Consider the following 21,698-nt stretch of genomic DNA (forward strand, 5'->3'; position numbering starts at 1 on the left):
CACAAAGATCCAGGCACCCACTAACAATGATTTTCTTGTTAAAAAAATTATATATTTGCCATCTCTGCTATAGCATATTAAATCAGTATCTTCATATCCATAGTTACCGATGTATTGTAGTAATTTAAAGATTCTTTAAAAAAAAAACAAACCCAGTGAGGTTAAGCAGGTACTTTACGATAAGAAATATAATATTTGTTGCCTAACTACATTTTTCTATTCAGAAGTGACATCGATGGGATAGGATAGGCTGGATATTTTGCTTTTTTTTTTTTCACTCATCTCTCTCTCTCTGTGTTTGGCTTTTAAGCAGCGTTACTAAAAGTGACACGAGCCCTCCTGAAAGCGCTCCCGTTTCCTGCTACCCGTGTACCCGAGTGAAAGCAGATTCCATGGACCCCAAGTCCCCGTTCGGCAGTCCCACTGCTGAAGCTCTGTCCTCCAGGCTCTCGTGGCCTAATCATTATTCGGGAGCGTCAGAGACCCAGACCAGGAGCGACTTCCTGCTGGATCCGAGCAGGAGTTACAGTTACCCCCGACAGAAGACGCCGGGCACACCCAAGAGAAACTGCCCGGCAGCCTTCGACCTCGACGGCCACGAGGTGGCGGCCAGCCCACCCGGGCCCAGGCCAACGGAGCCCGGCGGTAGTGCCCCGGGGTGTCCCAAGTCGGCCAGCTACTCTCTGGAGAGCACGGGCGGGAAGACCCTGACTGCCGGCCCCGCCAAGCAGAGCATCTCGTGCCCGGCCTTGCCTCCCAGGGCCCCGAGGCCAGTGGAAGAGAAAGCCGCCCTCGACACCCTACCTTTGCCTCTGCAAATTGATGGTGCTGAGGAAGACCCCGAGCCTGGGTCGCCGGACCTCTCCGAGGACCCGTACTTTGTTCAGAAGGGCACACAGGACATCTTCTCCGTGTCTTACCCCTTCTCATCACCCCTCCACCTCCAGCTGGCCCCCCGCTCCTGTGGTGACGGGTCCCCGTGGCAGCCACCTGCCGACCTGTCGGGACTCTCCATAGAGGAAGTGTCCAAGTCCTTGCGGTTCATAGGGTTGTCCGAAGACGTCATAGCATTCTTTGTGACCGAAAAGATTGACGGAAACTTGCTTGTTCAGCTCACGGAAGAAATCCTCTCCGAGGATTTCAAACTGAGCAAACTGCAGGTGAAGAAAATCCTGCAATTCATTAACGGCTGGAGGCCCAAAATATAGCCAAATAACCCCAGGTAGCATTGAACAAAACAGATAAATGTGTGTTCTAGAAGGGGAGGGCTGGGACACAGTTTCACATTTTTTTGCACTAAAAACTTTCTCTGTAAATAGGGATAAGAGAAAACTCTTACTATGCAGATTATGATTTTGAATGGTGAACAGGCTATTTTGTACATCAATAAAAATGCTGTACAGAACACTTAGAGGTGTGCCTTGTACATCACTCAACACTCAACAGCTGCTAAAAGACAAAAGGCATGTTCAGAGAAATAATTGTTACCCAAGTAGGTTTATGCGAGAAGTTGTGATATTTATTTACAAAATAGCCAAAGCTGAAAGACAGAAGAATCTTTAAAAAAAAAAAAACACAAAAAACAAAAAAAAACACTTTTGAACAATTCCCTCCTTTGGGAGAATCAACTTCAGACAATTTATTCTGTGCTCTGTTGTTCGGATTGCTCAATGCTAATTGTTTTACTCTTGTGCCTGAAAATGTTAGTGATATGAAATGACACTGCAGTGTTATGTGCTTGGTGGGGATCTTTTTATCAAAAGGCATTTTACAAAAGTCATGTGCTAGTAGAGAGGATCTATGATGTCCTTAGAAATAATAAATCATGACCACAATAATTTATCTGTAACTGCTGCTAATTTTACTGAGCAGAGATAAAAAAGACCAGAATATATATGTATATGTATATTTACACAATACAAATCTATGTTTTCAACATCAGTATGAGTCTGATCTTTTAGATAATAATCTGTTCACTTTCAAATATCCATTGAAGTTTGGGGCCGTTAATTAAGTCGTCTCTCTTAGGAAATGGGACAGAATGATTCCAAAGATTCTCAGAGCCCTGTCCCTCGAAGCTGAGTCTTATCAGGCTCCATCACAGAAAACTTGGAACAAATCAGTAGAGAGTCTGTATTGAAGAATTAAGTTTGATTTTAAACCTATTACAGGCTGGGTTTTACATAGAATACTCCCGTGCTGATCAGTGTCTGGGGAAATGACCATTTCTGTCGAGTGATCATTCTTCTCGGGTTTGAGGGTCTTATTCTCCTGGTATGTGGTGATGAAGGGTCTGGAGAGCATTGCTCAGAGCGTGTCAGGTGTTCTCAACATGCTTTGTGCTTTAGGAGAGCTCAGCAATCAGACATACCATCCTCTGCTTTGATATGTGCAACATCTGTTGCATCATTTTTTAAAGTATCAGTAAGAGTACTTGTTTAGTTCAGAAATCTCTTCTTTCCTCTCTTCCAAAGAAAATACATGATTACCATACTTTCATTCCAACAATCCCAGGACCCAGTCTGACAGTTTTTGCCAAACGTGAATAAATACTCCAAAATATAATGGCATCCACATAATTCTTGACTTTTTGAAGGAATATAAATCTTAGAAAAGTTTTTGTTCTCCGAGCAGCATATTGTCCCTAGCCCTGTCTCCCCCAGAGTCTGTCCCCACATTCTAGATGGACAGACAGCCACCCAAGTGTCAGTGTGACTTGCAGGATTGGCTTGTATGTTATTATCCGCTCTTCTTGCTCATCAGGATAAATACACAAATGGAAAGACAAGACCCACCAGTCTAGTTTTGCAGACCTGTTCAATATATGGCTTCATTTCTTGGCATTCAAGATATTTTTAATCCATCTCATTGTTTAGAATTGGGGTGAATTGATATCTTTTCTCATTTTCCATCTTAAATCTCTTTTTTTTTAAAAAAAAAAAGCATTTTCCCCCCAACATGTCTCCCAAAATGCAAATACTCTAGGTTAAAAGTGCCCCATAAAAGAGTACCCTGTAGAATCTATCAAACTGTAGCACCTCTTTGAAAGTAACTGACAAGTTTATATGGAAGCTTCTAGTACTGCACTCAGATGACATGCAGCCCCTCCATGACTTTCATGTTGAGAAAGCATCCTTCTGTGTGACGGGCAACTCCCTAGGTAAAGTTAACCTCTCAGAACTTTCCTTTAAAATAAAAACAGAAAGGATGATGTTGAAAAGTTGCAAGTTTTCTTTGGCAAAACCTTGCTGAATCCGTTCGTGAATCCTTAGCACCTGGACGCTGTTCTCAATTCAAGAGGGAGGAATGAGTGGGTTTGAGTTTACTATGACAGTTGCCGCACATAAACAACTGGTTCCTTTTATCTATTTTTTCTTTTTGTTTGTTTTTTTCTTTTGCAAAACCTCGACACAAAGTCCTTTTTGTTTTTTGTCTTGGCATATGTACGTTGAGTTTATATCGACGGCAACATAGAGACTCCTTGAGGGCAGGGAGTATGGCCTTTAATTGACATATTCAAAATTCACTGAGCATCATGTGTGTGCCAGGCACTAGGCTAGTATGACTTGACAGGCTGATAAAAAGACAGTTCCTGCCCTCTTGGAACTCATAAGGTTTATGTTTAAAACCACAGTTGTTGAGACTGGGTATGTGTAAGAGAGACATGAACTCTCCTGGCAGTTGGATGTATGGAGAGTTAAGTGTGCCCTGTCCCTCAAGAACCCACTGAAGGAAGAAATGGCAGCCTCTATTAACGGGGTATAAAAGAAAAACTACAAGACCATTAAAACTTGGAAAGCATTGGAGGCAGCAAGTATCTCTGACTCCCACTGACTAGTGTTCTTTTCTACTGATTGGAATTTTTTTTTAAATTGGTAGTAAGTATCTTCTGGTATCGCCAAAGCCACATGGCGCCCTTACTAGACAAGGCATGCATAGCCAGAGAAAATCAAGACAAGGAACGTAGAACAGGGGTAGGAAGGAAACAGCCCTTCCCTTCTGAGCTGCGACTTTTGCAGTGAAAAGCAGTGTATAGAGATCCCCACAAGCAGAACCTTTTCTAACCAACCAGGTCAAGACTGAGGACATCTTCTGGCAGGTTCCCTGCAATCTGTGCACTGACCCCTGTGCTTGGGGGAGAGTGTCCAAACGGGACTCTTTCTTGGATTCCTTAAATGCATGGCCAAAACCATCATGACCCCCTTAAGAAATTCAACAATAAACCAAACCAAGCAGCTAAAATGTAAAATGTGGGCCTGATTCCTGTTGGGACGGAGCACTCAAACACAGATCAATTCCTTCTCAGAATCTCGTAAACACCTGCACGTTCTCTCTCTTTTAAGTTGAGCTGCTCAACTTTATGAACTGTGAAATTTACATTTAGACCCTTTCAACCCACATAGACCATTCACATTTATGGAGTTGCAGCTAGCTGCCCATTCGACTAAATTGCAGTGTTTATTCTTGTTTCACATAGAAATAAAACAATCTTAGGGGGAAACATTATGACTGTCCATTCCAACTGTTTTCAGACGTGGGTAAATACCCTCTGCCGACATTCCAGAACCACCTTACACATCGTGCACACAACTCCTCGAGAAGTTCAGGGGGCGGGTGTGGATGAATAGAGGGCTCTTCATTTTCCAAACACACTGTATCACAAGTCACTACTCATCATACCTAAAGAGTATGAGGTTAACATTTTGAATAACAAACTGAAAAAAACCCACAGTTCTCCAAAGACCACTGTGAACTGTTCAAAGAAAATTTCAACTTCAGTCCACCAGAAAAGTGAAATCTGCTGTTGGACACACAAGACTTTCAGAAACTATGACCATTAATCCCAATTCCCACTATTTTTCTAGGAATACAATGGCACCAGGCTGCTAGGGCAAGAAAAGTCAGATGCCCAGAGTGCAAATGATGGAAAGTAGGATTTTTATACTGTGGGACTGTAATTCTTATGACCACTTCTTGTCCAATCACATCGTTTAGTCTTCAGAACTTGGTGTTTTAAAATTTGTCTCATTGTGAAAGCTAGAAACAAAGGGTAAACGTGATTTCTGTTAAAAGTATATACAAGTATCTTCTGTAATTTTGCTGCTCTGTCTAATTTTTAGGCTATGAGTTTTGTAATGAGCTTATCAGATGATGAATTTCCTTTGTTTACAATCTCATGTAGTAGGGCTCAGATCATCATTTCTTAGCTATAAACCCCTTCTCCCATTTTCATATTAAGCTCCATTTAAAATATTGCTTAACCTAAGCCTAAAAGTTGAATTCAATTAGTCAAAAATTTGGGAGTTTTCCTTGACTTAAATGAAAATGGTATATTCTTTTCAAAGACTTTTGTAACCATCTTTACAGTTTCTTTGCTTGGAAAACTGGGGTTGTTAACTACCAGTTAACAGTTGCATTATTTCCAGAGCATTGTCTATGGGCCCAATGTGTACCTCAAGATAAACATGGTATGTTTTGTCTAAAAAAATTCGTTGTTGATTTAAATGGTTCGGAAATGTCTATAAATAAAGAAATTTTAAAAGTTGCTCTTCTTGCAGTCGTTCCTCAGTGAGTTGGACCCCTGTGTGGTTTTCTAGAACCTCTCTTTCCCACCCTCATGGAGGAGAAGAGAACTTGTCTGAAGGGTTTCTGAAGACTGCAAGCTCACTCCATGTTAACAAGAGATTGAAGACTATGGCTATCGAAAGTGGAAGAAGCTGGGAACCAGGTAACCTGGTGGCAACCAAAGAGAATCTAGTACATGTGTGGTCAGGAGTTAGGACAAAAGACAAATATAGATGAACTAGTGAGCTTTAAAAAAAATAATAATGGGGGAGGGTATAAATGAGGAGGTTGGGATTAACATATACACACTACTATATATAAAATAAACAACAAGAACCTACAGTATAGCACAGGTTAACCACGTTCAATATCTTGTAATAACCTATAACGGAAAAGAATCTGAAAAAATATAGATAGGTAGATAGATAACTGAATCACTTTACTGTATACCTGAAACTAATGCAACATTGTAAATCAACTATACTTCAATAAAAAAATTAAAATAGGGCTTCCCTGGTGGCACAGTGGTTGAGAGTCTGCCTGCCAATGCAGGGGACACGGGTTCGAGCCCTGGTCTGGGAAGATCCCACATGCCACGGAGCAACTAGGCCCATCAGCCACAACTACTGAGCCTGCGCGTCTGGAGCCTGTGCTCCACAACAAGAGAGGCCGCGATAGTGAGAGGCCCGCGCACCGCGATGATGAGTGGCCCCCACTTGCCGCAACTGGAGAAAGCCCTCGCACAGAAACGAAGACCCAACACAGCCATAAATAAATAAATAAATAATTTTTTTAAAATTAAAATAAAAAAATTTTAATAAAAATAATACATGTTCATACAGAGGAAAAAAGACAATAGAAATTCATATCTCTTTGGCTTATATATAGTTTAATTTCTATAATTACAATTAGCGTAACAGTGAGTAGATGTGGTAGAGGGTTTTAGAGAAAGTCATGAGCATTCAGCACGCTGCAGCATCTACCAGTAAGTTTTACAGAGAAGTTGGCAAGTGGAGGCCGGTTAAGCTTTTATTGTACTCAAAATAGCATGAAATAGCTTCAGACTATCCTCCTGAGCTGTTCAGGGGAGGGTTGAAGGGCAGGGGGGACAATGAGATCTTAAGTCCTTGCCTGGCTAGGATCTCCCCAGCTTCACAATCACCAAAAAATCTTCCTGCCTTCTTTTGCTAGACAAAGCATCCCTAAATCATTCATTCCATGTTATACTTAAACCTTCAACCCTTCTGCCCTATTTCACAGGGATAAAACCTGTGACTATACCCATAGGTGGCCACTTTCCTGATTTCAGGGATGTGCACTGGACAAAACTATAGGGTTGATGTGACTGGGCTAAAACGTCCAAGGACCTACCACAAGGTTCTAGAAGTACTTACATCAGATATACACTAGGACATATGACTCCCCCAAATTGGATATTGCCAAGTAAATTTGAGTTTAGAAATATATTGGGTTAGAAGATTCACAGACATAGAGAACAGACTTGTGGTTGCCAAGAGTAGGGGGAAGGGGTGGGTTGGGAGTTTGGGATTAGCAGATGCAAACTATTATATAGAGAATGGATAAACAACAAGGTCCTGTTGTATAGTACAGGGAACTATATTCAATATCCTGATAAACCGTAATGGAAAATATGAAAAAATGTATATATATGTATAGCTGAATCACTTTGCTGTACAGCAGAAATAAACACAACATTGTAAATCACCTATACTTTCATAAAACTAATTTAAAATAAATAAAAATTTTTTAAAGAAATACATAGAATCAAATATCCTCCAAATCCTACCTATCTGAGGTTAGAAAAAGCCAAATCATTGAAAACAGTGAGTAGGTGCTGGGTAAATTTCACTGAAATGAATTTTCCCTTAAGCAGTCCCCTCTCCCACCTCAGTCCCTCCGTGCTTAGGTACTCATATGCATCCTTCAGGATTTACCAAGTGTCATCCCCCAAGCTGATTTGGTTTCACGCCTCTGGGCTGACAGCTTTCTGGCTACCCTTGTAAGCTATAAGTCTTTGGTATCAGGGCTTATGTCTTCGCTGTCGTATCTTCAAAAGTAATGCTACTTAAGATTCCACTGAATGACGGCATGATGCCATCACGTTCCTGATGGCGGCCAGTCTTCGTGCCATCAAGATCAAGACCCTGCAGCTGCATGATAACAATGGAGTAAAGTCAAAAGAATGACAAATGAAACCTGTATTCATCATAAAATATCTAAGACTAAAAGAGAGTAAGATATGAACCTGTTTAGAGATTCCAGATCGAGTTTGCAACATTTGCCAACGAATAAATTTTTCTTCTACCAGTTTAATGAAGGCAATGAGTTCAGTTCTTTAATAAATATAAAGTGAACTAGAAAAGATCAGTGAGTTTCCGTAGGTTGACTCAAATATTGGCTCTAAAAGACACAGGCAATTGAAGACTAGTAGACATGGTTGAATGACCTAAGCTAAGAGTGATCTCAGGACCAGAAGCAGTGATGGGTAAAGATAAGAAACACTTTGCATGCTCAGAAGCACAGCTGGCAAGGAGATATTGTGCAGGGCATAAGAAATAGCGTCCATGGGCAGATCACAGAAGTTTAGAGCCAGAGGGAACCCTGGAAATGATCTGGTCCAACCTCTTAACTTTATTGGAATGAAACCCATGGAGGTTAAATGACCTCCCTGGGATCACACAAAGTTTGTGACAGAACCAGAGCTAGAAATAAAATCTCCTGTTTCCCCATTTTGTACTCGTTCCACGACAACCTTGTCTCCCAATTTCCTCAACTTTTAACTTTTAAAATAACATTTAAGGACTTCTCTGGTGGCGCAGTGGTTAAGGCTCTGCGCTCCCAATGCAGGGGGCCGGGGTTCAATCCCTGGTCAGGGAACTAGATCCCACATGCATGCTGCAAGTAAGAGTTCACATGTCTCAACTAAGGAGCCCGCCTACCACAACTAAAACCCGGCGCAAATAAATAAATATTTTAAAAATAATAAGAGCAAAATTTTTTAAAAAATAAAATAATTGGGGCTTCCCTGGTGAAGCAGTAGTTGAGAATCTGCCTGCCAATGCAGGGGACACGGGTTCGAGCCCTGGTCTGGGAAGATCCCACATGCCGCGGAGCAACTAAGCCCATGAGCCACAACTACTGAGCCTGCGCGTCTGGAGCCTGTGCTCCGCAACAAGAGAGGCCGCGATCCTGAGAGGCCCGCGCACCGCAATGAAGAGTGGCCCCCGCTCGCCGCAACTAGAGAAAGCCCTCGCACAGAAACGAAGACCCAACACAGCCAAAAAATAATTAATTAAAAAACTAAATAAATAAAATAATTAAAATTTTAAAAAATAAAAATAACATTTAATGGGTTTTTTTTTAAGCCCATGGAATGCCCTACCCTGGTCCTACAACTTCTCTTTCTTCTAAGCCTAAAAATAGGAGCTGATGTTCCCCAGTCAGTGTTAGCTGGAAAGAAAAGGAACCTCTCCCGCTGGTAAAATGGATGCTCTGTGCATGTCTCCTGCTTTTTGATCAAAAACTATGACTCAGTGGAGATACTGAGACAGGTGTAAGATGAAAAAAACGTAAAAGAAAAATAAAAATCCAAAACTAAATGTCCATCAACAGATGAATGGATAAAGAAGATGTGGTACAAATATACAATGGTATATTACTCAGCCTTAACAAAGAATGAAATAATGCCATTTGCAGCAGCATGATGGATCTAGATAATCATACTAAGTGAAGTCAGTCAGACAGAGAAAGACAAACATCATATGATATCACTTATATGTGGAACCAAAAAAAATGATACAAATGAACTTATTTACAAAACACAAACAGACTCACAGATGTAGAAAACAAACAATGGTTACCAAAGGGGAGAGGGGGCAGGAGGAGAATAAATCATGAATTTGGGATTAACAGATACACACTACTATATATAAAATAAATAACACAGACCCACTGTATAGCACAGAGAATTATATTCAATATCTTGTAATAACCTTTAATGGAAAAGAATCTGAGAAACACACACACACACATATATATATGACATATATATATATCACTGAATCACTTTGCTGTACACATGAAACATTGTAAATCAACTATACTTCAATTTTTTAAAATCCCCCCCCCCCAAAAAATCCACGCATAGCATACACGCCTTTCATCCCACTGTATCCAGGGTAGCCCCTAGGAAGAGTACAAACTGGGGCACCTTGGGAGAGAAGCAGCTGTAGTACTAAACATGGCCACAGGGTGCCAGGCTTTTCCAACCAGCTAATAACTACCCAAGTAAAATTTTAAATCCAGCTGTACTGGGGGTCTCTATATTCCCATCAGTCACTTTTCCACTTTCCTTAGTTAGCCAAAGGCATTCAAATCCTGAAGTTATATAAACAGAAAGAAGTGGCTCAAAAAAGGTAAGGGATTTGAAAGTGGGGCACTGTACAATTTTTTCAAGCCACATTTCCACTGGAAGAGGGCAAAGGAATTTTCAAAGTGCAAAAATGACCTGTCAGAAACCTCGCTCCTTCTTGGCCCTGAGTCTCTAGAATTTTGAAAGTGAATGGTGCAAATCAGAAGCTCTTGCACAAAGAAAGTTGTACTTCATTTTTTTTTTTTCCATTGATCGGTTTTGAGCAACAAAAAACCCTCAACCAAAACCAAAATCTATCAAGTATCATTACACTAAAGTTGACTTTCAAGTGAGGGTTGAGAAAGTACATCTCCTTCAAGCCTCCTTCACCTTAACAATAAAACCATGAACCTACCTAATTGATCCTGAAGAACAAAGGAAAGATGAATTCTAACGAAGAGAATATCAGACTTCGGTTTGGGCATAAACATGTTCATGCTTCATTCTCTGTGCTTTTTACTACTTTCAGTGTAGCATAATTATTGACAAAGGAAAGGAAGTCTCTTTTTCAATTCAGCTTTTAAGGAGATGACTGATTTTACAAATCCAGTAAACTACCAGTAATTTCAGTTTTAGTTTAAGTTGCCATCTTGAAACAGTGTAATTGCCAATTAAAGTTTTCCCACAGCCACGCTTACCTGTTTCTATCACATTTCAATGATTAGTGAATCCTGTGGAGAAATGGGACTTCTTCACATTGTAAAATGCTTGGCTATTCTGGCTCCATGTTTCTGTCTAGGTTACCCTGTCCTACACACAAAGGCCCTCACTTTTGGTTCCTTGTCTCTGTGAAGACCGTAGAATATGCTGGTTCTGCATATGCATCCTATCTGCCCCCCCTCTAAAGTTGGAAAAATCTAGCCATGTAAATTATCATTGAAGCAAAACCTGAAAGCAGGATAGACAACCATTTCACAAGGTGCAGAACGTGTTCGTGCAACCTGGGGTCCACTCTTTGTACAATCCCATTTTTTCACGGGTCTCACTAATCACTGAGATCGGATAAAAACAGATAAGTATGGTACATGCTGTGTACACCAGTGATCTGGGGCACATTGTGAAGAAGTAAGATTTCTGTATGTTAATCATCCTGGGTTAATCATCCTATCAAGGTGTGGGAGTTATTTGTGTCGGCAGAAGGAAAAGGCAACCTGCAGAGACACCACTACTACAGAAACTCATAAAATACTGGGGTCCATGGATCAGTTAATAATTGATAGTTTATTTGGAAGGTTGAGATAACTTATCTTTCACAGATACTAATTGCAAAAGAACATTTTGAAATATGGCCTGGAAAAATGAAGTACACATTTCCTTCTTCAGTTAACTATTAGGTATGCTATTATTTAACCCTGGACAACTTCTTTGAGAGAGGTCTCGTTCATTTTTGTTATTTTTTTGCCTTAACATGTTGCCAGTATTTGGCCATTTCTAGAGTATCCATCTTCCATCCATAGGCTTTGTCCCCTCCTGACTGTCACCCAGTGTCAGGGTGACATGTGGGGGCAGGATGTTTATAAGAAAATCAGTAGCTGTTGCTAGAGTTGAGGATTTGACACCAGCATGCCCTCAGCAATCCCAATACTCAAGTTCCAGGCTGTGGATTATCCCACTACCAGACTCGTTCATCCCCTAACTCAGCTGCAGTCCTCACCAACCACTGTAGGTCTCAGTATTCCCAGTAGGGACCCCGCCTCCTGTCTCCCCCCCAGTCTGGGTTTCTTCTAGCACCTCTTTCCCTGAGACTTCTTAGATCTTAACCCAGACTTAGCCTAAATTTCACATTTCCCTGAACCCTCTTTTTGCTCTGTCTCCAGTTAGCTCATTATGAGGCCTGAAAACATTCTCTAACCTGAGTTTCATAAATGTGTCCTTGTGAACAGCCAAAGTGATCCAGCAGGCAAACGACACTGGAGGGACTGGACTGATGTCACAGGCAGATGGAAGGAGGCAGGACGGCTGGTGTGCAGTTGTCTGGGTTCATTAACTGAAGTAATTTGGGTGACGTACCTCCCGTCATTCCCAAACAGTAACAATCTGCCTTTCCAATCCTGGCTGTGTGAATGCTAAAGACGGGTTTGAACTTACTTTTAGTGTCAATAAAATGTTGATCGGCCAGCCCCTCACCCTCTGGCATGTCCCTAAGTGATATTCCCAGTATGTTTAGAGGAAAGTGTGTCTCATGTGCTCCAAGGTTGACCAACACCCAGTTATTCTCTGATTCTCAGGCCTGGCACCGCACCCAGCTGGCCATGGCCACAGGGTCACTTCCTGCTTCTCAGCGCGACATGGAGCTCCTGGACTCTCTGATTATACAGCCAGTTCTGCAAAGAGGTTCCTCTTGAGACGTGCGTTTAGGCTTTTCCAGTCCTTCTGTAGAGGTTCTGTGTGCAGCTGCTCCATCGACCTGAGCTGCAGATGTGCCTGCTTACAATGCAGGTATCCAGCAGGGTACCAGGCACCCAGGTATACACACATCCACAGACCCCAACACCTATGCCTTGAACAAACACCCTCTCAAAGACTCACAGTCTCAGCCCATGAGGACATGGGCCCAATCATGAGCCACAGACCTCTTCATCACTGCACCCGAGGCTACACAGACGCCCAGCAGAAGCTTAGAAACGCCACCCATACGGGCATGATTGGCCTCCCGCACGTGTGTCCATCCTTTTCTTCAGGATAGAACCTGAGGGAGGGTTTCTTTTTCTGGTGACAAATATTGAACAACTTTGGAGTCAGCCAGTCCCGCATTTGAGTCAGAGTTCGGCTCTTTATTATTGCTGTGGCTATGACGTCATTTTCTTACCTATAAAGTAAGAATGACAACTACCTCTTAGAGTGGTTACGAAAATTAAATGAGTTGACATATGTGAAGCTCTTGACGGACCACTGAGTTCAAAAAACAGACTCAATTCTGTTTTGAAATAGAATTAAACCCCTTTAAAAATGAGGGACAAGGCAGTGTGGGAGTAACACACTTTCCTTCTAACCATTAGCCAGTGCTTTTTGAGCATATATTACCTTTTCTGCACAGACCAGGTACTAAAGCTGTTCTGAGTGAAGACACAAGCTGATGGTTTACAGACAGTTAGCACAATAATAAAATCATTCATTGAGTAATTACTGTGTTCCCTTCATTGAAACACAGGAAATCACATGCACTATCTCACTTAACTTACACGGAAGCAGTAAGAGGTAACTACTACTGTTATTCCCGTTTTTATCTATCTATTTATTTATTTATTTATTTTGGCCACACCATGCGGCTTGTGGGACCTTAGTTCCCCGACCAGGGATCGAACCTGGGCCCTTGGCAGTGAAAGCGCAGAGACCTAACCACCGGACCACCAGGGAATTCCTTATTCCCGTTTTTATAGATAAGGAAACTGAGTCTAAAAGGGTAACTCATCCAAGATCACACAGCAAAGTAAATGGTCAACCTGGATTCAAATCCAAGTCTTTCTGACTCAGAGGCCGTGCTCTGATGCGGGGACACGTGCTCTGGGAGTCCACAGGGCAGAAGGTCACTGTGACTTGAAGCTTGGAGATGACCTCCTACAGGAAGTGGCTCCTAAACACGAATCTGGAGGATGAGTAAGAATTAGGAAACGAAGGGGAGCAGGGAGAAGGTGAAGACGTGAGAGGGGAGAAAGCAGTATTGGCAAGGTCTTGGAGATGCAAGAGAGCATAGCGTCACTGACATAAATTGTTCAGTGGGACCGCAGTGTAGCGAGTAAAGAACGTCGGTGAGAACTGAAGCGGTACGAAGAGGCCTTTCCATGAAGGCCATTGCATTGAAGGCAAGGGAGGCTGGTCTTCAAGCAGTGGAGAAACTCCATCATTGGAAGTAGGGAGTGACAGGAGCCGATAGGATCACTGGGAATGCAGCGGGGGAAATGGGTTGAAAGGAAGAAAACCTGGGTGTGGGGAGAGCCATTAGAAGCAATGAGGAAAAGCACATAATTCATGCAAGTGTTGAGGTGTCCTAGGTGGAGTAGCACCAGTGGGGATGTAGAGAAATGGACCGACTAGAACAGAGTTGAGGAGGTAAAACAAAAGGACTTGGTAATCGATCCAACGTGGCAGCTACTACTTGGAAGCAAGCGCCTAAAGCCCCAGGTGCCTATGACTCTCAAACTTCCGCCACTCCCCCTCCTAATACAATATGGGACCTGAAAGTAAAAGATTGATATTATGCTAGTGTTTCAGGGGCTCCTAGACATGAGAAGAAACAATAGAATATGAATTTAATGATAAATGATGGTGCCTAATCCAGAATCTCCACTGGACCCTATCCTGGTTGGAAGGATGAAACAGGAGTTCAGTCACAAAGCATCGCTCAGCAGAGCTGGGCGGAGATCTACCAAGGGGGCGATCCCTAACCGGGGTACCCTCCTATCTGTCGCCAGCCACACTGGCCTCTGAAACTACAGTGAGCCTGGGACCTCCTCAAAGTCAGAGGCTGCAGAGCTTGCTCCCCAGGGGCGCTAGAGGCTGCGTTTCCGCTGGGCAGGGCTGTGGAGCGGAAAGCTGTACCCAGAGCACCTTCAGCAGCACCAGTGGAACAGGGGTCACGGCTCCTGGGAGTAGAGGCGAGGAGGGATTGAGGATGACATCCAGGTTGTCCACCTGGTCAACTGGATAGAAAAGAAACTGAGGAGCAGGGTGGGAAGGGGTTGCTGCTTCAGCTTTGGGTGTGCTGCATTTCAGGCCGCCCACCAGGTGGGTTCTGTTTGTCTGCACAGAATGAAAACCCAACTACAGCCGCTTAGTCGAAAAGGGGTTCGTTTTCCTCGGTAACAAGAAGCCCAAAGGAGGCATTTAGGGCTTGTGCAGCTGTTCAAGGAGGCCATCCTGGAACCAGGATCGTTCAGGTCTCCTGCTGCACTACCCCGGTGGCTTTCGTCCTCATGATTATAAGTTGGATCCTGTAGTCACAAGCATTTTTCCTGACTTCCAAGCAGAAAGCAAGCTTGGAAGTGTAAAGAGCAAAAGACACATGCCACTGACTCTGTCCTTTTTAAATCCCTATAGACTTCCACTTGGCCAAAACTAGGTCACATGACCACCCCAGGGGCGAATGTCACTTAGGTGAGTATTTTCAACCCTGAGCAAATCAGGATTACGAGCAAAGAAGAAGAGACACTGGATAAACAACCAGCAGTGTCTTCACGGGCACTTATGCAATATATATTCATTGCCCCAGTGTTGACCATAGGAATGCAGGCCATCCTGCTGGAGATATTTTTGATACATGAGTCAGAAGTTGAGGACAGAACTGAGCTCTAGAACAAGTTAGGTCATTAACTCTATGGAATCACATCCTTATTCTTGCCTGTATTTTCAGTTGCCTCAAACCCATCAAAAATTTGAGAAATGCTGCATATTATATTGTACCTCCTGAAAATGCATAATGCATTTTAGTATATTAAAGGCTCTGAGAAATTCTCAGTAAAAACCTGTTTGACTATATTTAACCTAATATCTCTCCAACATTTCCCAGACCTTGCTTTGGAAAGCTGATGGAGGCTACTACCTTGAGATCATCTAGTTTAGTTCTTCATGGCCATGTGGCTCACTAAAAATTAAGCTGTTGGCAGGGTATAAGAAATGTGGGATCTCCATGCCATATAATAGTAAGTACAAGACCGGTTTCCTGGGCAAGCAACTTATGCAGTCACACAACTCTAAGCACTTAATCCCGTTCCCCATCCCAGGGGCTTCTAGGGCCCTACCTGCCCCTCAGGTCCTGACCATGGGTTCCTGTTGACCAATCAGAGGTCTTGGTAGCAGGAACCATTATTGTCCTAAGCTCTGAATGGACCAATCAGAAGGCTAAGTGATAGTGACTCATTGATGTTGGGTCCTGAGTGGACCAATTGGGAGCCTAAGTAACAATGACTCTTTGATGTCCAGGAGCCTGAGTAAACCAGAGAACTAAGTGACAATAAGCCTTTCGTGGCCTCTGTCCTGGGTGAACCAGGTAACAATGACCCATTGGTCTTTTAGGTCTAGAAAAGAACAATCCAGAAGTCTGAGATACAATGGCCTCTTTTTAATCTGGGTCTGACTGGACCAGCTAGGGGTCCAGATTTCTGTCAAAAAATAAGGGTCCAAATACCAAAGACACCCTTTCTCCACAGTCCAGTGGGCCACTCAGTGGCTGCGGGGACTTCTGTAGCCAAGAGCCCCACCCTTCACTGATCACAGCACTGGTCCAGGGTTGATGGTGGGCATAGCTTGGGACGGGGATTGTGTCCCTCCTGGGCTGCCAGTGTTTGCTGCACCACCCTCAGCCTTGCCCATGCCCAGCTATTTTTTTATTTAGTGTCACATGGTTGGGGTAGGGTCTGGGCCTTCCACCTCCACTCCTGCTGTAACCAGTCTTCCCTACTTTATTAAGTACCAGAGGGAATAAAAAAAAAAAAATGCCCCAAACTTGGGTTAATGCTATGCTGTTGCCGTCTTGAGATTAATTTCCACAAGGGGCTCCAAATTTTCATTTTGCACTGAGCCTGGCAAACTACATAGCCAGTCTCAGGCAAACAGGATAAAGAACAGATAGACATGATTCATATTTTTAGCCTTTTCCTATTTCAGAAGAAGGAGTTGCCTGCTAGTTGAAATACATTTGCCCTTCTTGCTGACATATATCAACATACACGAAAATATTAAAACATAGAACTGTTCTCTCATTCCTGTTAACACCCTTCCCCTACTCCTTTTTTTTCTTTCGGGGGGCGGGGGATGGATATGTCAAGTTTGTATTAAACGTAGTGAAAAAAGAAATTAGCCTCACTTTATCATAAATGGATATGAATGGGAATTTAAAACAAACTTTTTTTTAAACTGTAAAACAAAGGCACTAGTCTATGCATTAGGGAAGGGAGTCATATTTTATTGATTATGTTCAACATGAAGTACAGTACATAGCCTATAGTGGATGCCCAGTTGGCTGATGGATTGAAATAGAGCTTGATGAGTGAATGGATTTGACAAGGCCCATCCAGAGATTAGAGAAACTCTCTAGACAGCCAGAGCCGAGACTCAGGCACCTCCTGCAGACTCTGGTGAAGGCCAGGATCTGTTTTCTACCTTGAAGCAATCCTTTTGTGTAGTTTGTTTGGGGTTCTGGAATTTAAACTTATTCCAGAGTAGCAGCTATCTCGTGACCATGAAGGCCCCCCCTTCCCCAGTACATAAAATCCACAACCACAAATCAAACTGGTCCTCCACATTGAAGGAAATACATAAAAACAGGAACAAAACTGGTATAATTAGAGCTGGATTGGAGTTCCTCTCCATCAGGAATTTCTTTTGAAACCTCTGAATATTGACAAGAAAGATAAGATGGTAGAAAGAGACTTACCCACAAGTCAACCAAGAAATATTTTTTTTAAAAGCTGATTTCTTTATCCTTAGCTCCAGACAAATACGTATAGTTTTTAAAATTTATTTTCCCCTGTTCTGCCACTTCCAGCCTAAATGTATTTATACCAACAGCCCCCATCACCACAACCCCCATGAATGGAATGCAACAAGGTGTTACAGGAAAAACAAAGTGTTATCTTCCACAAAGGATGGTTGATGAGTCAGTATACTGCTCCGTCTAGGATAATCCACATCTAACTTCCTTTGACTTTGCAAAGCTTAAATAGAGCCTTGGGAGCAGTATAGAAGGAATAAAATTGCCTTTAGGAAGCAAGAACCACACTTTCATTTCTTTGAAACAGGAAAGTTAATCCCAACAGAAAAACAAAAAAAGCAACAAAACTCATATATTAGCAGAAAGAGGGAGATTCTTTATTATTTGTCATGTGAAATGAGAAGATAATGAACCATCAGGGATTGACCTTTTCACTGGAAGAAAGGGTTGATATTTCGATTCCTTTTCTGAGTCAGGAACTGGGTCTCCTCCGTGGCAACCACCATAGCCATTTGTTGGTAGTGGGTGTTCGGTACTATCTGTTGGTTGTTTGACGGGTGAGTGGGTGAGTGAGTGCATCGGTTGGTTGGTGGATTTTAATTCAGCAAATCCTCTTCTTCTCTGATGTTATAGCAGCCTTTTTCTCATTTTCCTGGTCTTTGTTCTGTGATGCCTTAGGCTGGCTCTATCCTCAACACTGTTTGAACCAGCATGCAAGTCCCCATATGAGGACTGTAAGAGCCATTCTCCTCCAGAAGGTGATCTGGGGTCTAAGCTTCTCGTTTTGTCTCTAGATTATAAGCTCTCATGTCTTACTTTAGTCCTGGTCCCAAGACTGCCCCACCTGCCCCTCAGCCTGTCCCACCCTAGTCAGGTTCAAAAAATATTTCTTTTGTTGGACTGGTGAATATAAACAAATTAACCATTCCCATTCTGCTTTTGAAAACAAACTCTTCAAGTAGTGAATTTTTAGAAAAGATATGTCTTGAGATAGCCATATTTACCTATTTAAATCTTTTTCTTAAATTTACAACTGAAGTCTACATTGAGTCTTACAATTGAAGCCTACAGTTAGTTTTCAGTCCAGTGAAATAATGTCATGGCTTAAAAAAATACAGGGCACACCATTTTCCTAGCTTTTTAGTTTTTCTTTTTCTTTTCTCATTGAAAAAGTCTGCAACTTAATATGTAATTCTTGCTAAATTATAATATGATTGTCTTTCTATGGTTTGAAACATTTGCCTCTATTAGATTTCCTTCTCTCTCTGTGTGAACAACTGGATGCATTGTGCCAGATTCGTCTCAAAGCAGATAGGACATCAGTAATCACTTGGAGCATCTCCCACAGGCTATTTCAGAGAAGATCTCTTTACCAGTTCCTTCTTTCAAAAGTTTTTAGAGAGCACAAGTCTTAAAAAAAAAAAAAAAAAGCACACACAGTATAGTGTTCTGCCTGGGGTTTAGAGCAGACAGGCAAAGGTTAACAAAAATAGAAAGAAATTTAACTCATCCCATTTTATTGAAAGCAATTTCCAAGTAGCTTATTTGTTATGAAGATAACTTCATCCAAGCATTTATTTAATAGTTAATTAGCAGCATCTCTTAAAAGATTTCTGCAGCCTAGAAAACACGAGGCCATAATCCCCACTAATAATATCAACTGATGAACAAGGACGCAGCACCTACGTTTTCAGCTGATGATGTGGCAAAGATCATGAAATCCTGCAAAACTCAATCTAAAGTGAGTTATAAATCGTACAAATACCAGCTAACGGATAATGAGATTCTGTTCTAATGTTGATAATGTGCAATGTAAGTGTTTCCTGTTTCTTAAATAGGATATCTTTGACCATTTAAACAAGTCTTTAGCACCAAGCATCCACAGGCAAGAGTATATTAAAAAAGCCATTTTGTGTATGCCACTTGGAGGTAATGAGAAAATGCTTTGCAATGGGACACGCATAAGAGGAGACATCAATGTCTTATTAATAGGTAAGAGCACGCTGAGTTAATAGTGCATTGATAACTTATTTTTACTGTCCCCTCCTCACCACGCTTGTGTGACTCAGTGATGTAATATTAGCAAGAAAACAAAAAGCCAAACTAGCACAATTACTGTGTCATCATTTTCTTGTATAAAAAATGTGCTTGCCTTTTATTGAAAACATTTTTTATCCTTGAGAACGTCATATGACCTTTTCAGAAATATCCTGTGTCCAATACATCAACCCCCGACCCCAAATTCCCCACATATTTCCATACTACCCCTCCTTTTATCCAGCCCTAAATCCCAACTTTGATCTACTCAAAAATCCAATAAACACCCTAAAAAACCTGACTATTGTCTAAATCTCCCTTTAACCTTGGCTATTCCGCCATCTTTCCATTTTACCCTTTGAGGAAAGTCTCAAAGACCATTTGGAATTTGAGCAAAGACTTCAAGGTGCTTTTATACGAGAACCTGCAATTGGCAAAGCTTTATCCACCACTTTCTCTGTCCCTCTTGATGCCAGGCACTCAGGGGGATACAAAAATACATGTGACGCAATATCCGCCTTTCTGTCTAGTTGTGGAGATGAGACAAATAAATTCACTGAACTTGCATTTATTAAATACTTACTCCATGCCAGGAATTGCCAGCCACAGACAAAAAAAAAAAAAAAAAAAAAAGGAAGATGCAAAGATTGTCCTTAAGGCGCTTACAGGAGAAAACAAGAGGAGAGACATGTAAAGAAATTATCAGTACATCAAAGTGTTTTAGGCTCTATGATAGACGTATAAGCAGAATGTTAGAGGGCAATGGTGGAAAAGTTTCCAAGAGAAGGATTTCAGCTTTCAACACTTCCCTTGAATGGTCATTTTAAGAACTCATTAGAAAATGTTCCTGAAGAATACCTCAGTACTTTCCATGTTTGGTGCTATAAATTACTCCGATTTCTACTTGATTGTCACCTTCAAGAGACATGACCAGACTTCCCAGAATAGTGTAGCCACACAATCACAATCTTGTACTTAAGCTGATTTGTAATCCTTTGCCTAACATTTCTTCTTATGGTTTTATTGATTGCATGTAAAGTCAAAGAGAGCTGGAACTTTGTTCTGTCACCTGCTGTATCCCCAGAGCCTAAAATGGAGCCTGCCACAAGGAAGGTTCTCAGTAGTATTTATGAAGGGATGAATGGTAAACGCACAGGATTTTCTCAAATTGGCCTTGTGGCCAGCCCATTTTCCCTTTCTCGAATCTTCATATTTCACCCACCTTCCCTCCATCCATATCAGCCCTGACTCAATATCCAGTATTGTTCCACAGGGAAAGGTTTTACAGAATGCTCATCACACCCTCACTGAGACCCTCTCAACAGGCCCTGATGCTTTAGACTGGGTCACAGTTAGAACCAAGGCCTGTGACAATTGCAAAACTATTTGCGCTAAGTCTACACAAATATCCAATTGTAATACAATTTTTTTAATTTTTAATTTTACACAGCTTTACAGTTTACAAAATATTGGCTATATTCCCTCTGTTGTATAATACATCCTTGAGCCTGTCCTACACCCAACAGTTTGTGCTGTAATATAATTTTTAAGCAAGAAATAGTATAAACTATGTAAGAAAATAAATTCTGGATAATAGAGGTTTTGTCTTTTTGCTATAAGTTTATAGTCTTTTAGTTCAAATTTCACAAGGATTTGGAATTTGGGGTGATGGGTTTTGTTCATTGCCTAACATTATATGTCAAACAGAATGACTGCCTTTCTGAGAAGAGGGAGAATGACACAATTATATTTGATAGACAAGTGAAAAATGTACCCTGAATATTATTTAGGCCTAACCAGCTATTAATAATGATCCAAACAAGATATTGTCTGTTTTAAAGCTTCTTTCTGAAAACTAATTCTTTGAAATGTGTTATTTACCAGGGCTTTGATTATGCTAATCTATTCAATTCAATTCTATGAATATTAACTGAGTACTTTCAAGCATGTGGAGCGGGGTAGGGGTAGAGAGATGAGAGGAAGTCTAGGAATGTAGTAAAGATGAATAGGAACCCCAAGAGTCCTATAACCTAGTATCTTACCATGTGTTATAGAATAGTTTTATACAGACATTCTATATTTTAAAAGAGCATGCCTCTCTTCACTTTGTGTTTTCAGTATTCAAAATGGGAAAGAGGTCAGAGAAAGCTTCCCCCTGTCCCAGAAGCACCTCTACCGATGCAGGTTCACCCAGCCCCCCAAACTGTCGTGGTTCTAGTTTTCCTGGTCACCTTC

The 21,698-nt window shown here is 41.7% G+C and overlaps 1 protein-coding gene across 8 annotated transcripts in view; it reads left to right on the forward strand.

Moving 5' to 3' along the window:
• Positions 1-5,545, forward strand: part of GAREM1 (GRB2 associated regulator of MAPK1 subtype 1) — a 210,518-nt gene extending 204,973 nt beyond the window's left edge. For 7 of the 8 annotated variants that reach the window (XM_082354233.1, XM_082354236.1, XM_082354240.1 and 4 more), the window contains one exon: positions 311-5,545. In XM_082354233.1, the coding sequence (XP_082210359.1) occupies positions 311-1,208 (898 nt within the window). In that variant the 3' untranslated portion in view covers positions 1,209-5,545. The remainder of the gene's footprint in view (positions 1-310) is intronic. The other variant, XM_082354234.1, reaches the window with a different exon arrangement.
• The last annotated feature ends 16,153 nt before the right edge of the window (positions 5,546-21,698 follow it).

The sequence above is a fragment of the Balaenoptera borealis genome (genome assembly GCF_965194805.1).
Source record: "Balaenoptera borealis genome assembly, chromosome: 14".
Lineage (NCBI taxonomy): Eukaryota > Metazoa > Chordata > Mammalia > Artiodactyla > Balaenopteridae > Balaenoptera > Balaenoptera borealis.